Source organism: Cucurbita pepo, chromosome LG06 (assembly GCF_002806865.2).
Source record: "Cucurbita pepo subsp. pepo cultivar mu-cu-16 chromosome LG06, ASM280686v2, whole genome shotgun sequence".
NCBI lineage: Eukaryota > Viridiplantae > Streptophyta > Magnoliopsida > Cucurbitales > Cucurbitaceae > Cucurbita > Cucurbita pepo.
Genome location: NC_036643.1, coordinates 2,141,806 through 2,155,881, shown reverse-complemented (window position 1 = coordinate 2,155,881; position 14,076 = coordinate 2,141,806). Strand labels below are relative to the sequence as shown.

General features: G+C 36.3%; 2 protein-coding genes and 3 long non-coding RNA genes across 5 annotated transcripts; 1 reads left to right on the top strand and 4 right to left on the bottom strand.

Annotated features, from left to right (window-relative positions):
- Window positions 1-485: 485 nt before the first annotated feature.
- Window positions 486-1,968, bottom strand: LOC111797747 (guanine nucleotide-binding protein subunit gamma 2-like). The gene is made up of 4 exons (XM_023680868.1): window positions 1,153-1,968; window positions 980-1,032; window positions 842-886; window positions 486-747 (listed from the first exon to the last, which is right to left on the bottom strand). Exons 1-4 carry the CDS (start codon window positions 1,348-1,350, stop codon window positions 666-668), a joined length of 378 nt encoding a protein of 125 aa, XP_023536636.1. The 5' UTR covers window positions 1,351-1,968; the 3' UTR covers window positions 486-665.
- Window positions 1,969-3,427: 1,459 nt separating this feature from the next.
- Window positions 3,428-7,952, top strand: LOC111796699. Its single transcript, XR_002815402.1, has 6 exons — window positions 3,428-4,250; window positions 4,823-5,058; window positions 5,449-5,526; window positions 6,120-6,330; window positions 6,684-6,948; window positions 7,680-7,952. It is a non-coding gene; the product is annotated as an uncharacterized LOC111796699 (long non-coding RNA).
- Window positions 7,660-8,299, bottom strand: LOC111796700. Its single transcript, XR_002815403.1, has 3 exons — window positions 8,246-8,299; window positions 7,917-8,132; window positions 7,660-7,745 (listed from the first exon to the last, which is right to left on the bottom strand). It is a non-coding gene; the product is annotated as an uncharacterized LOC111796700 (long non-coding RNA).
- A 90-nt stretch (window positions 8,300-8,389) lies between these two features.
- On the bottom strand, window positions 8,390-10,701 carry LOC111796701. The gene is made up of 3 exons (XR_002815404.1): window positions 10,490-10,701; window positions 8,561-8,637; window positions 8,390-8,458 (listed from the first exon to the last, which is right to left on the bottom strand). It is a non-coding gene; the product is annotated as an uncharacterized LOC111796701 (long non-coding RNA).
- Window positions 10,702-11,425: 724 nt separating this feature from the next.
- Window positions 11,426-13,317, bottom strand: LOC111797557. Its single transcript, XM_023680599.1, has 4 exons — window positions 13,232-13,317; window positions 12,657-12,774; window positions 12,224-12,438; window positions 11,426-11,812 (listed from the first exon to the last, which is right to left on the bottom strand). Exons 2-4 carry the CDS (start codon window positions 12,744-12,746, stop codon window positions 11,548-11,550), a joined length of 570 nt encoding a protein of 189 aa, XP_023536367.1. The 5' UTR covers window positions 12,747-12,774; window positions 13,232-13,317; the 3' UTR covers window positions 11,426-11,547.
- Window positions 13,318-14,076: the final 759 nt, after the last annotated feature.

The following is a 14,076-nucleotide window of genomic DNA, read 5'->3' as shown; positions in this document are numbered from 1 at the left end:
CTTTCAAATAGGTTATCTCATTTCAGTCAGCCAATCAACAAAGATCTGAAGAATGACCGACCCGTTTTTGAGTCTACGAAAGAAAATTTCATTAGAACATATAACACGTGCCCATTTCAAGAGAGTTGTCACACGAGCAAGCTTAAGTCTATTAGAGTGAATTTCTTTGGGTGTCATGTTCAAGCAATATCATGAACGTACTAATAGATGAACATGGTAGAAATTTTTTGATATTTTTTCTATTTATATTTTATTGATATTTTTATAAAAACAAAATAAATAATAATAAAAATAAAAGAAAAATGAGCAGATTATATAAGATATTATCTTCACATCTGTTTACTTGTCTACCCACTTTAGTGGAAGTTTGGAACAATCAAAAGACATTGAGCTGTCTTATCTTAAAAATAATAATAAATAAATTTAAAATTTAAAATTTTGTCTCCACCTTTCATAATTATAATCCTTGAAATTTAAAATTNAAATGTACCCGAAAACTTTTACACGCGGTGCGATTGCGACGTCGTCGTTTCAATTTCCAAGTCTTCTCTTCTTTTGTTCTCCTCCATATTCTGGTTATGGCTGCAATCTATCAGGACTAGTTGATCTCAAACCCCTGTAAATCAACGGCGATCCCAAAAATGGATCTCTCTGTGTCTTCGGAATCAGATCCACCGTCTGTGGTTGCGACCGCCGTGAGCTCCTCGGAACCACTGGTCCCAGTTGACGTCCGTTGGACCGATTGTTCTGTATACGATTAATCATTCGTTGTTGATTAGGGGAAGAAATTGTCATTTTATTTGAAGATCGATAATTAGTGTTGACGGTGATTTAATCTTACTCTGGAAGCAGAGGATCTGGAATCGCTACGACGCTGGAGACGAGGCTGTGCGTAAACAGGAGAAGAAATTAGTGGAGACGAGGATTCTAAACGATTAGGAATTTTTCGAAACCCTAAGGAATTGATTTATTTGCTTACTCTTCGCAGACGGTGGAGGATTCGCCTATGCTCTCAAGCTGTCGTAACTCTTCCTGCATTATTACGGTAAATCATCGTATTTAATCTCAGAGGGAAAAGAATCGTGGCTGGAGATATCGATTTTCTTGTCCGATTAAGGTAAATCTGTGAATCGTTAACGAAATAGCGATCACCTCGATGATATTGATTTCGTTTTGGAGTCTGGTTATGGCCGCTGAGATTCTATGTCTGCCAAAGAAGGTGTTCTTGCACCGAACTGCAGATTTTGATTTGGTTTCCGAATTGACTCCTTCTTGTCTCTTCACTGACTCTTCTCCAGACGGCGACGGCGAGGACATCGGCTGTGACTGGTGCTGTTTATCATCATCCATTGTTGCAACTTACAGGTAATAAATCGAATTCAGAAGTCCTTATCTGTTGCGATAAATCGCAGAATAGAGAGAAATTCAGGAATCTTAGAAAAGCAAGAGGAATTGAAGAGAAGGAGAAGAAGTATAGGTTGTTTTGTGAGGAAAAAGGTGGGCGGGGAAGGTGAGAATATTATAAAACATTCAAAAAGGGGAAGAAATGGAGCGGCCAAAGCTGGAAACCAATGATGAAAGCAAGGTTTTATGTGTGTTTTTGTGATGTAATTGGAATAATTGAAGAAAGAAGGAAAAGAGATGAGATTATGATGAAAAGGAATAAAGTGGACAGTCAAAACCCTGTGAAAAAAGTAACACCAAAAGATCAGAAAATATAGCAATTTCTGAACTACAGTTGCTGCTTAAGGTATGCCTTTTTCGCCCTCTTCCTCTCTCTCCGCCTCTCTCTCCGCCTCTCTCTCTCTCTCTCTCTCTCTCTCTCTCTCTCTGTCTTGTTCTTCTTCTGGTTCCCTCTTTTGACAATTGAGGGAGAAGAAGAGGAGGGAATTGAGATTTTTAATAGAATTTGGGGAGTTGATGAGGTCAAACAAACCCATCAAAGCCGCCATGTCTCCCTCTCCATTTTTCTTCCATAGCTTAATTAATATCTCTTTCACACACAAACTACCTCCCCATCGCCTCTTTCAATGCTACTTTTTTTCTCCTCCATGTTCTAAACCATTAGAATAGAGTCAATTAACACCTGATCTTTGAGCTTCTAAGTTCATTAGTTGTGCTCTTCAATCTTGAACTTTTTTTTTTCTTTCAACTTGTTAGATTTTGGCTGGGTACGTTAGTTTGGACCCATTGAAACGTATATTATTAACCATTAGGATTGTTTGTAACGTTAGATTTTGGTGTGGGTCGTTAGTTTGGACCCATTGAAATGTATATTGTTAACCATTAGGTTTGTAACGGCCCAAATTCACTGCTAGCAGATATTGTTTTATTTGAGCTTTCCCTTTTCTGCTTTTTAAAACGAGTATCCACACCCTTATAAATGGTGGTTTGTTCTCCTCTCCCAACAAATGTGGGATATCACAATCCACCCCCTTCAGGGCCAGCGTCCTGTACTCTTTCCTTCCTTCAATCGATGTGGGACCGCCCCTAAATCCACCCCCTTTGGGGTCAGCGTCCTTACTGGCACACAGCCTCGTGTCTACCCCCTTCGGGAAACAACAAGAAGGCTGGCACATCTTTCGATGTCTAGCTCTGATAGCGGTGGATCTGGATCGTTACAAGGTTAGAGGCTCAAAGTCCCCTTCGAAATCGGTCCGAGGTTCAAAATTCTCTCTCCATGTTGTTTATGTTATTAACCATTAGGTTATAGGTTTGTATATTATTTGTTTATCAGTCTTGAAACTCAACTATTTGGTTGAAGTAATATTTTGACATTTAGAACATTTTACTTTATTTTAATAAATTTTGAAACTATACTAGATCCTTACTTTATGGTTAACTTATTTTATAAAATAATTAATTTATATCAACCTTCCATTTTAAAATTATATTTTTATCGAATTTTTTTCATATAGAAGTTATTAAGATTAAAATAGTATTTTAATTTAAGTTAAAAAAATTAATATTATATTATTCAAATCATTGAGAACGCGAAAGTCTTGATTAAATCAATTTTATGAAATTAATTATGATTAGTTTAGTTAGTTTGATTAGTTAAAAAATGAATAATGATAGAAGTATTAATTATAAAATGCTATGATTTTGAACATAACACAATAATTGCTTTATTTGGAAATTATTACTCATTTTGATTAATTAATTAATTAATTAAATCTAACCAATCAATGAAAGTTAATGAATATAATTAATTATTCTGTAGGTTGCATTTATTAAGTAAATAAAAGGAAATGTAGGATGAATGAAAGTCCTGAGTCATTTAGTATCATTATTTGTTTAATTAACTTTTTTTTAATAATAATTTTTTATTTTTCTAAATTACTTTTTTAGAAAAATTTATATATAATATTACTTTTTTAGAGAATTCACAAATAAACATTCAAAAATCAATTTTCATTTTTTTAAATTTGATTTCAAGTGTTTTATTAAAAAAATCGAAATTAAGCACTTCAATCTAAAAATATTTGTGAAAATACCAAAATACCCCTTGTCTTTCCCCACTTTATAACAAAGTTATCCCCAAGTGCAAGGTAAGTTCCATCTTAAACTCTATCCTCTACGGAAGGAGAAAAAGGTAAATTCAGTTTTTTTAAAATTTTATTTCTATTATTTTTTTATTTTATTTTGGCGGGTATAAAAAGAGGACAAGACAGACCAATTGGGCAATTAGGGCTCAAAAGTTTGAATCTCGCCATTTCCCTCCATTTTCTGACCATGGCGAACTTCTGATCTTCTCTGATCTTCTCCGGATTTCACCACTTCACGGCTCTAACAATCTCATTCTCTGATCTTCTGATCTTCTGATCTTATCGGAGCTTTAGGAACTGGCTTTTAGATCTTCAATGGCGATGCTCTCGTTGTTTTCTTTTTCTCCGTTTACAGCATTTGGTCTTCATCTCTACTGCTTCACTGCCGAGAATCTTCCGGTGCTGTTCCATTTCTACCGCTACTGATTTCAAGTAAGGCAAGGAAGTAGAAGCAGAAGAAATCCAAGAATCTTAAGGCGAATACCTCTGTTTCGAAATCATCGGAGTCTTCTTCTTTATCTTCGAAGTTAGCTTTGGTGAAGGAGAAAAGGACTCGCTCCACCAAGGAGTTTGATGAGATCACTGTCCAGTTCGGCGACACTGCTGCTCACATCCCGGTGACGCTTTTGGAAGTATTGGACGTATGCTCTGCTTCTTCCGGAAGGCCGCTATGCTCCTTTGTAGATTGCACCGTCGGTGCAGGTGAACATTCCTTAGCTGTTAGTCTCTGTCTTAACATGTTTGCTTTCTTGTCCTGTTCGTCGTTAATGATTGATTCGGTGCATTTTTGGTTAACAATTATTATTCGAATGTGTTTTATGATTGTATTTCTCGAGTAGTTCCGTGCCTTCTCGTCAAATTTTCTGAAATATGTTATTATTCGTGTATATATGCAGCCGGATTAGATGCTCATCCAAATTCCTATCAAAATTTACAATCAATGAGCAGTATAATGTGCGCTGATTTGTATATTGAATTCTGTATTGTGTTCTATGTGGAGCTACATCTGGCCATAGTAGCGATCGATCTTATCTACGTGCTTCTTTCTTTACTATTGTTTCGCCTGCGAAATTTTGGATTAACTTGCAGTCTGTCATCCTGTGTCGTTCCTTTGATGTTGTTGCACGAGAATTTGGAATGAGTGCGGCTTTTGACACAACGCACTTTGATAACTGCTCTTTTCTGTGGCTGTATTCGCTCTCTTAGCATTTTCTGTCCGAGTTGATTTTTCTTTTTCATGATGTTCAATTCTGATTTCGTGTCCTGGAAAACAGATAATTCAAGCACATCCAGAGTTGAAATTTTACTTGCAAATGGAAGTCATACAATTGCACTTCATAAGGCCGAAGATCGGATTAGTGCTTTCTTCAGCGAGGATTCTGATTTGAAGGCATTCGTACTTCTGAAGAACTGTAAATACATGAAATCGCTACTGGCTGACTCAGACGAGAAACCTGTAGATCCTGGAGTTGACGGAATTTTGATGTATTTAGGAATGTCATCCATGCAGGTAAATCAAAGAGAATGCACAGATTTTTAAAATATTTAGCTCAGTCTGTGATGAGGTTCAAGGAACAGTTCTATTAAAATAGTGGAGAGAGTAAACCTGTATGCTAGTACATGTAAGGTGCTAATGGAAATACAAGGCAAAAACAGAGTGAACAACATAAAATATATAGAAACAATTGTAGAATGCCAAGTTACTGTTATTTAATATCACAGTTGGGATCCAATGTATGAGTAGTACGGTCCATTTTCTTTACAGGGAAAATCATGATAACAGTTAACAAAGCTATCTTTCCAGATACCTCATTGATTCATCCCACCATAGAGTTTATGAGATTTAATTTCTCGCATAGAATGTAATCTTTTAACAGCCTGAAATTTGGCAATTTTCCAGGCTGCTTAGGTGGACGATCCTGAAAGGGGAATTAGTGTCTTTGGTGATGAACCTCTTGATATGTGAATGGATCCTCAGGTACAAACTGGTTTAATAAATTAGTAGATAATGTATGAGTCCGTTTCTAGCTATTCCATTGTTTATGCTTGATATATTGTTACTTTCCGAAGCAACTATAAGCTATTCTTTACGTTTTTCCTTTGTAGTTAAACTGATTCATCCATGCGGGCAAATTTTCTTACAAAAACGTAAAACGATGATAATTTATGTTGTGAGTGTCATGTTTGGGTGTACGCGTGCACTTATTTTATTTCATTCTGCGCATGCTGAATTAGAAGTGCTTTTACTGTTACATGCTTATTGCTTTGATATATTGTGTTACCGAAGAATATTTCTGTTACTGTTTGTTGGACCGCCTGCAGATTACTGATTTTCCTTCTAACTGGTCCTTTGTTCTTTTTATGGCTGGATGTAACGGTACAGTCCTTCCCAATCCCACAAGGCCACCACCCATTCTCAAAAAGGAGGGGGGAAAAGGCATTTGGGGGGGTGTACATGTAGCGTTTATTATTGAATTTTCTTCGGCCAGTTGAAAAATGCGGCTCGTTCATGGTCTTCTGTAGAAATTAATGACTTAATTATTTATGTTGCTTCCCTGCTGATTGAAACAGGATTATGGCAGGCAAGTCTAATGGCAGAGGACATTCTTAACAGTTGGCCGGAAATAGAAGTGGGACGTGATCTTGCGGGTTTATGGAGAATAAAGTAACTGGTATTCACTCCAGAATAAGATCGTAAAAGCTCGATCACAGGGGGGTGGACTGCATTCCTCCGGTGAATTAGTTGATCTTCTTATCCGAAAATCCACTTTGGGCTGAAAAGGTAAGCACTGCTCGTTCTTTGAGTCATGCCTTCATTGATTTTGTTTCTTCTTCTTTTTTCGCGTCTGAGCCACATCGATCTTTGTTTATTATTGTTCCTTGTCATATCAATCATGATTGTCGTCTCTCTATGAATTTGAGGTCCTTTTCTTTTCACCCCGACCTTTGTAATTTCATATCATTTCATCTTTGTTCAATTGAAGGCTAACGTGTCAATAAATTACATATAAGGACTTGCTTGAAAATAAGTTAAAAGATCATTTTCTTACATTGTTATGAATATGTGGTGTAAAATTTAATGGAAATAGAAGGATATTCCAAGCTCTGAGGATTGCTGTTGATGATTGACTGAAGGTATTAGAAGACGCGGCCCTGTATACATATCATTTCTATCCACAGTTTGGAGGGTAGGGTTGTGAAGCAAACATTTCTGGATATCATAATCCCGAAAACCGAAGGAGATGACTGATCTATAGGAAGAAGAGAGGTTGAATCGGCGCTGTAGGAATGCTATGCTAAGCTCAAGGTAATTCGGAAGAATAATGTTTTGTCTTCTGATGGGAAACCAGTGAGTGTGCGGACTTCATTATTATGGCCATCTGGTAGGGTGCACATCAAGGTTAGTACCAGTCACATCTATTTCCTTTTCATGAACGACTCTTCTCTCTCTACGTTTATATACACTTTTCTAATTTCATTTTATTTTTATTTTTTCGACTATCAGTTCGTTTGAAATTTGCTTATTTTTCTAACATGCTTAGAAGAATCAATTCCATTTCATTTTTTAAGATTAACTGGATTTTTTTTTTCTTTTCTTTTTCAAAAAACTGGATTTTGTTTTCTATCTTTAAAAATTGCGCTTGAATTTTTAAAACTAAGCTTATAAACACCATTTAAGCTTGTTTTTAAAATTTATCTAAGAATTCAAACATTGAAAATCACACCAAAAAGAAAGTTCAAAAAACAAGAGATTAAAAATGAAACAATTAAATTTTCATTTTACGCTTTAGTTTCCAAAAGTAGATTTTTTCGCCCCTTAAATCTGTCGCTAACTTGTAAGTTTGTATAGTAATAACTATTTCAGTGCCTTCATTTTATTTTAATAGCAGAATAGAAAACGTTGTCATCGAACAAGATAAAATATAAAAATTATGGTTTACGTTATAGTTCATTTTTTCAGTTATAAAATATTTTAATCATCCAAGTCAATTTTTTTAAAAACGAAATTATTTTATCACAAAATGAGTTAGGGAAAGAATGTATGAGGAAGAGTTGCCAAAAATAGAGTACTAATATGGAATTATATTCATGAGAAATCTCCTCTTAGAGATTCTTTTCTGCTCTTTACAGGCCAGTCAGCGAATCTGCACAACATCCCCTTGAAACGTTGGGAAATGGTTTCCCAGATAAAACTACCTGAAGGGGACACAGACGATCAATGTTAGTTGATAGAGTATGCAGCCAGCAATGGATAATCAAAAACTAATTATTCCTCATAATGCAATTGTTGCAAACGAATGTAAAATGCTATTGTTCTTGTAAACTCTATAAGTTGGAAACAAACTAAATGGGAATGAAATCAGATACCTGAGTGGAATGATGGTTGAAAAATCCGGTAATCAACTTATGGTGCCGCTTCGACAATAGTTCTAGTGCCTTTTCAAAATCCAGTAATCAACCTCAGATATCTGTTTGATCTTGAGAAAATGACCAATATAATTACATGGGGGTACTTAATATGGCCGCTTTGACAGACTCCCCAAACCATCGTCCAAGCGCGCATTTGGTGAAGGCAACGTACTCCTAAATGAACAGAAAATACCAATTTCAACGTCATAAGATATAAGATATAGATAGTAGCTAACTCAACTCAGGTATGAGAACATACAAAATGTCAAGTACAATTGATAACTGACCGTGGTGCTCGCAAAGCCAGACGAAATGCGTTCCACAAATCCCAAGAATCAACTGTGCAGCAAATGGATGGTATTAGCAGTGTTTACATGAACATCATTATAAATCAAAGAGAGAGATGAAAGGAAAATTCAAAGATACTTACTCACCAATTGATCAGACTTCACATTTGTAGAATCATCATCAACCTTCACTAGAGGTATCCTGAACCACAACTTCAGAAAAATATCAATTAGAAGAGTTCTAATATAATGGTAAAAAAAAACATACAGAATTAAGAAAAGTACTGATCATTTAATGATAAATAAGAGTGGCACCTGCATATTATTAAGGCCCGAACACGTCTAGCATAAATAGCATATGATGTTCCCTTAGATGCTGGAAGAAGACATGCCTGCAGTAAATCAGCTCTTAACTGTTAAGATGGACAGAAACTAGACAGCTAACAAACCATTAAATGCTTTCAAAGTTGAGAGAGTTAACAAAGAATGGAGACCGAGATGATGAAGATACCGCTAGGCGTATAGTTGAAAGATGAAACAAAAGTATAAATTCATTTTGGGGCTAACTTATCAGTAAAAAAAGGAATTGCACTGTCAAACTAGAATAATAAGTTTTCATAAGACCACCAAATACTCATCTTCAGAATCTAAGTCAATTCAAGAACTAATTTTGCCTGAGACATAAAAAATACTAACAATTAATAAAACATTACAAAATATACTCACTGCATGCTACAATAAGTGTAATAAACCAGAAAGCAGTCAAGCAATCGAATAATAAGTTTTCAAAAGACTACAAACAACGTGATCCAGCAAATGGAAGAACACCAGAACCACCGTTCTCTTTTTGTACCAAGCTTGGGCGATAGGATGGATCCATTTGAAGCAATATTTACCAAATACCAGTTTGAGGAAGTTCTAAATTCAAAATATCCTCACAAATGTTGATCAAATACATATCTATAAGTTAAGACTAACCAGTCATCCCAACGATTTGTTAATATCCACTCTTCAAAATGTATTTAACAGTCCAAGTGTGAAGATTATCCTCACAAATGTTGATCAAATACATATCTATAAGTTAAGAGTAACCAGTCATCCCAACGATTTGTTAATATCCACTCTTCAAAATGTATTTAACAGTCCAAGTGTGAAGATTATCCTCACAAATGTTGATCAAATACATATCTATAAGTTAAGAGTAACCAGTCATCCCAACGATTTGTTAATATCCACTCTTCAAAATGTATTTAACAGTCCAAGTGTGAAGATTATCCTCACAAATGTTGATCAAATACATATCTATAAGTTAAGAGTAACCAGTCATCCCAACGATTTGTTAATATCCACTCTTCAAAATGTATTTAACAGTCCAAGTGTGAAGATTACATATGGTCTATATTCACTGCACGGACAATTAATAAATATTGTTTTCGGTGAGCTTACTGACCATTCACACAAAAAAAATACAGCTATGAGCTGATGTGTGACTAGCTAATTGGCCACCATGAGTACACAGCAAATATGGAGAATCAAACAAACTATATTGATGGATGGATCATTTTCAAATAGATCTAACAGTACTGCAAAATCTAAACATCTACAAACTCAGGTGTTGCATGGCTTATAAGCATGCAGATGATAAATTTTATTGCTCCAGAAACTTCATAAACGTTTCAAGCTTGAAGCGGCTGTGTCAATTCCATAAATAGAAGTAAACGAATATAAGAATCAAGGAAATGGCATCAAATACGAAAATAATTAGCGATCCTCTAATGAAATATTAAATATCTTATCGTTCTTATATTGTTTAACCAGATTATTACTGTACATCCAGCCATACTCTTCGACATGGTTTGAGAAATGTACTTTGACAGCCTTGAAGTGAAACTACACGATCTGCCTTCACTAGATCGGCTGCCAAACGACGTTGATTTAGGTGAGCTTACTGACCATTCACACAGAACATACAGCTACATAGCCGGTGTGTGACTGGCTAATTAGCCACCATAATAACAAGAAACAGTGCAAAACAACAACGAAATAAAGATCTAACTATCGTACTCCGTTCACTTCCAAACAAACAGACAAAGAACGCTATTCTTGGATACGGAGAGAAAAATGCGCACTACGTGCAAATGCAAAAGAAAAATAACACTCATCGAACGCCATTTCTCAGTCAGTTGAGGTCTAAACATCACTTGCAGCAGTAATTATCGAAAAGAGAAATGGAAGAATGCTTACCAGAGGAGCGACGACGAAATCAAATCCACTATAAGAGAGATTTGAGAGAAGAAGCTGAGGCACTTCGTCATCGAACTCAGTAGCCACGCCACAAAACCGAGACTCGATCTTGTCGCCAATCGATCTCCAAGCGGCATTTTCGTAGAACAGCACCTTGAAAGAGCCAAAACAAAGAGAGAGAGAGAGAGAGAGAGAGAGAGAGAGAGAGAGAGAGAGAGAGGGAGAAACAGGGATTTGTTTTAAATGGAAGTTTTGGGCGCCGATATTTAAATGGAGGGATTTCTAACAAGAAGCTAGGGTTTTGAGCGCGAGGCCCAATCGATTTGATTGGCTGCGACATTTACGTGGAACCCGTAAAACGACATGTCGACTTCTGAATGACAAAAACTCTTAATCAATTAAATCGTCATGTCCGATGATAGGATGGGATTTTTTTATTTTTTTATTTTTATGTTCCTCGAGCATTGACTATGTGAATTTTAGAACCCGACCTTTAAGGCAAATGCTACATATTAATTTATGTCATACTACTCGTAGAGCGCGTCCCTGATAATTGCGTCGTTGTGCCTGGGCTGTGAGGGCTCTCAGCCACATGGATAGTTCAATGTGCTCATGAACGCCTAACCCTAAGATGTGGATCATCCAAGACACATGAGCATTGCGTACTTCTTCGGTTAGAATCGGGGTTTGAAACCAAACCTCTCCTCAGGAGGATAGATGGGTCAATTCAGGTGAGATCCAATGTAGATCCAACTTTTTATTCACTCGTGGTATCCGGGCGGTCTGGGGGACCACCTCGGCTCTCGGTTCAAAACTACTGAATAAATTTTTTTTAATAATTATTAAAGTTACCACTCCTCTAAAAGAGTTGAATTTGAGTTTAAGTTACGTCGAAGTTGAAAATGAAAAATAAAAACTCATACTATCATGATATAATTTCATTGATGAACATTCCTTAAAATATCATATTCACAATTAAGTTCTTACTTAATAGTCAATTACAAGTAAATTCATAGTAAACTGAAATTGAATTATTATTCTCACCGAACAAAGAAATTTCATGCGTTGTTCTTAAGAGCCTCAGCACTGTCTCCGTTTTCCTCTATTTCATCAAAGTAGTCCTCTCGAGCATTTCCAGCCAACATCAGGGCAACCAACCAGAAGAGGGATGAATCAAGGGATAGAAATGCACCACCACCCAGAAGACCAGTCTTAGCAGTCGGGCATGCTGCCTCGAGATTGTAATGAACGTTGCGAGTCAAGTGAATTTGTTCGGTGACTGTAGGCCATACGAGCAAAGTTATAGCCAATCCAGTTGTGAACCTGCAAACAGAGAGTGTGGATTCAAATGATATGGCAACAATGCCTTACAGAAACCACATCGATCCATATGAATGTTTGATTGATAACGTATCCATTTCAATTTTATTGAGGATGGAGAGGAAGATGATAATTAGGTGGTGCATTATCCCAAGGATCGAATTCATTCGATGACTCGAGGAAAAAGAACATCTATTGCTGCTCAACTTCATCAAAATGAAAATAAAAACACATCCCAAGTGGTCAAATAAATACGGCAATGGATGACAACACACCATAGGAGTAGATTCTCAGACAAAAGCAAGAATTTCACGAAACTATAATATTGAAACCGTAATGCAAGTAAATACTACAAAGTTTAGAAGATTTAGCTAACCGTTAGAGTAAAGGATGCGACTTGGAATGAGAACTTACAGGGCAATGTTGAAGAAAATAGAGAAACTGCTGCTCTTAAACATGGCACCTCGAGGAACGGATTTTCCTTGGTAAGGATAGAACAAAGAGAAGTATCCTGCAATCGAAGAAGCAAGAAGAAACGCAACGGAAAGATATCCCAGGGCCACAGTCGGGTCCGCTGGATACTGACAGATAACAATGCCTTTGCTTGGGATGGGAGTTCCGGATGCAGGCTGCCCACAAGCAAACACAACAAAAAAAGGACGGTGCCCATTAATGAGGGAGCGAGGAAAATTCTCAGGACATGAGAGTAAGTTAACTTATATGATATAGACAGACAAACTATTCAACAACAACCAATTCAATCCGTATCCTAATTCTTGTTGCGACAGTTTCAAATGATCAAATATTTGCACGGTAAGAATCAAACAATTTATGAACAGAAGCTTACCTTCTTGTTCTCAGCTACGACTCCAAATATAAAGGATATCACACCTAAAGTTGCGACAGTAAGAGACATTATCTTGACAGACACGACCATTGATCCCAAGATAAATGTTACCAGTCACCTGCAGGGAACAAAAGAGTTTTCAGAACCGATGGAAAACAAGGCAAATCTGATAGAATATGTTATGATTGCCGCGAAAAGCAATAACATCAAATGTTCCAATCTTAGCTTGATTGCTATAATCCCTAAGCAAACCAGTTTAAGAATCATCTTTTGTCGTTGACAGGAAAAAAAAATCATACACGGGGATGAATCACGAAAGTAAGAACAATAGAACTAAAATCTAATAATCGAACAATCAAACGAAAAGCTTCTCTGTAACAGCAATTCAGCTCCAACCTAGATACCATAATCAAGCCGAGAAATTATAAACAACTTAAACAATACCTAAAACATGAAATTCTCCTCCAATTTCTACAGAAAAACAACATTCGATCACTAAAACGAGCGGCAAGGGTGATTTATGAAGAATATTCACATAAAACAACGATTAAATTCAAGAGAAATCGCAAGCAAACCTATAGAATTGAACGACGAAGAAAAATGGGCAAGAGAACAAGAAAATCGCGTTCGTTCCCTCTCCCACTCCCACTCTGGATTTCGGCGAAGACTATAAAATGCAATTAGTCAATGCTTGATATTTATAGTGCTCGGTATCGTCCAATGTATATCCTGGAATCTACGTAAATCCAAGGAGGCGTATTTAAAATATGGAATTAAACAGTTTTTTTTTTCTTTTTTGTTTGGTTGTTTTTATTTTAATTAGGAATTATGTCGTTTTTAAAAAGTCAGACTTGGTGCCAGCTGGCATTCGTTTTAACTAGGGTTAATTTTTAACCATATTAATGAATGTCCACCCAAAAAAAAAACCAACAACAATCAATTTGGCTTATGTTCGTGTTCAAAATTACCTGTGAATAACCTAATCAATCTAATCTTTATGATTTCAGTTTTTTATTTTTGAGCATACTTTCGAGAAAAACATAAAACAAACCACTAAATGAAAGGGAGCAAGAGAGTCGACTGAACAAGAGTGATATTCATGTCAAATCATCATTGGTCTATGTTTTTAGGGGTAAGTAGGAAGCTCGTGTCGACTGGATTAATGTGTCTGACCATAATGATCTCACGAGAAAGGTATGGGTCGAAAAAAAACGAACAACAAAACGCACTGATTGATGCATGTGGGAGTGTTCATAATTATTTGTGAACCACCAGAGGAATCTAACCCAAATTATTGTGATAACACAGTTGAACTATGGAGGGTGATCCTCGAGCCAAGGCATCAACCTGTTGGGTTTTATGTCCTAAAACTCATAGTTTGATAAGATAAAAGGAATCAACCCAAGGGAAAGTATGGAAC

Bases quoted from the DNA above. Each gene is read 5' to 3' on its own strand.
- LOC111797747 (XM_023680868.1), bottom strand. From the start codon at position 1,350: ATGGATGATGATAAACAGCACCAGTCACAGCCGATGTCCTCGCCGTCG. The intron at 1,033-1,152 runs GTGATCGCTATT...GTAATAATGCAG, and splicing joins ACGAAATCAATATCATCGAG to GAAGAGTTACGACAGCTTGA. The intron at 887-979 runs GTAAGCAAATAA...GTTTACGCACAG, and splicing joins TCCTCCACCGTCTGCGAAGA to CCTCGTCTCCAGCGTCGTAG.
- LOC111797557 (XM_023680599.1), bottom strand. From the start codon at position 12,746: ATGGTCGTGTCTGTCAAGATAATGTCTCTTACTGTCGCAACTTTAGGT. The intron at 12,439-12,656 runs GTAAGCTTCTGT...GCTTGTGGGCAG, and splicing joins TCGTAGCTGAGAACAAGAAG to CCTGCATCCGGAACTCCCAT. The intron at 11,813-12,223 runs GTAAGTTCTCAT...CTCTGTTTGCAG, and splicing joins ATTTTCTTCAACATTGCCCT to GTTCACAACTGGATTGGCTA.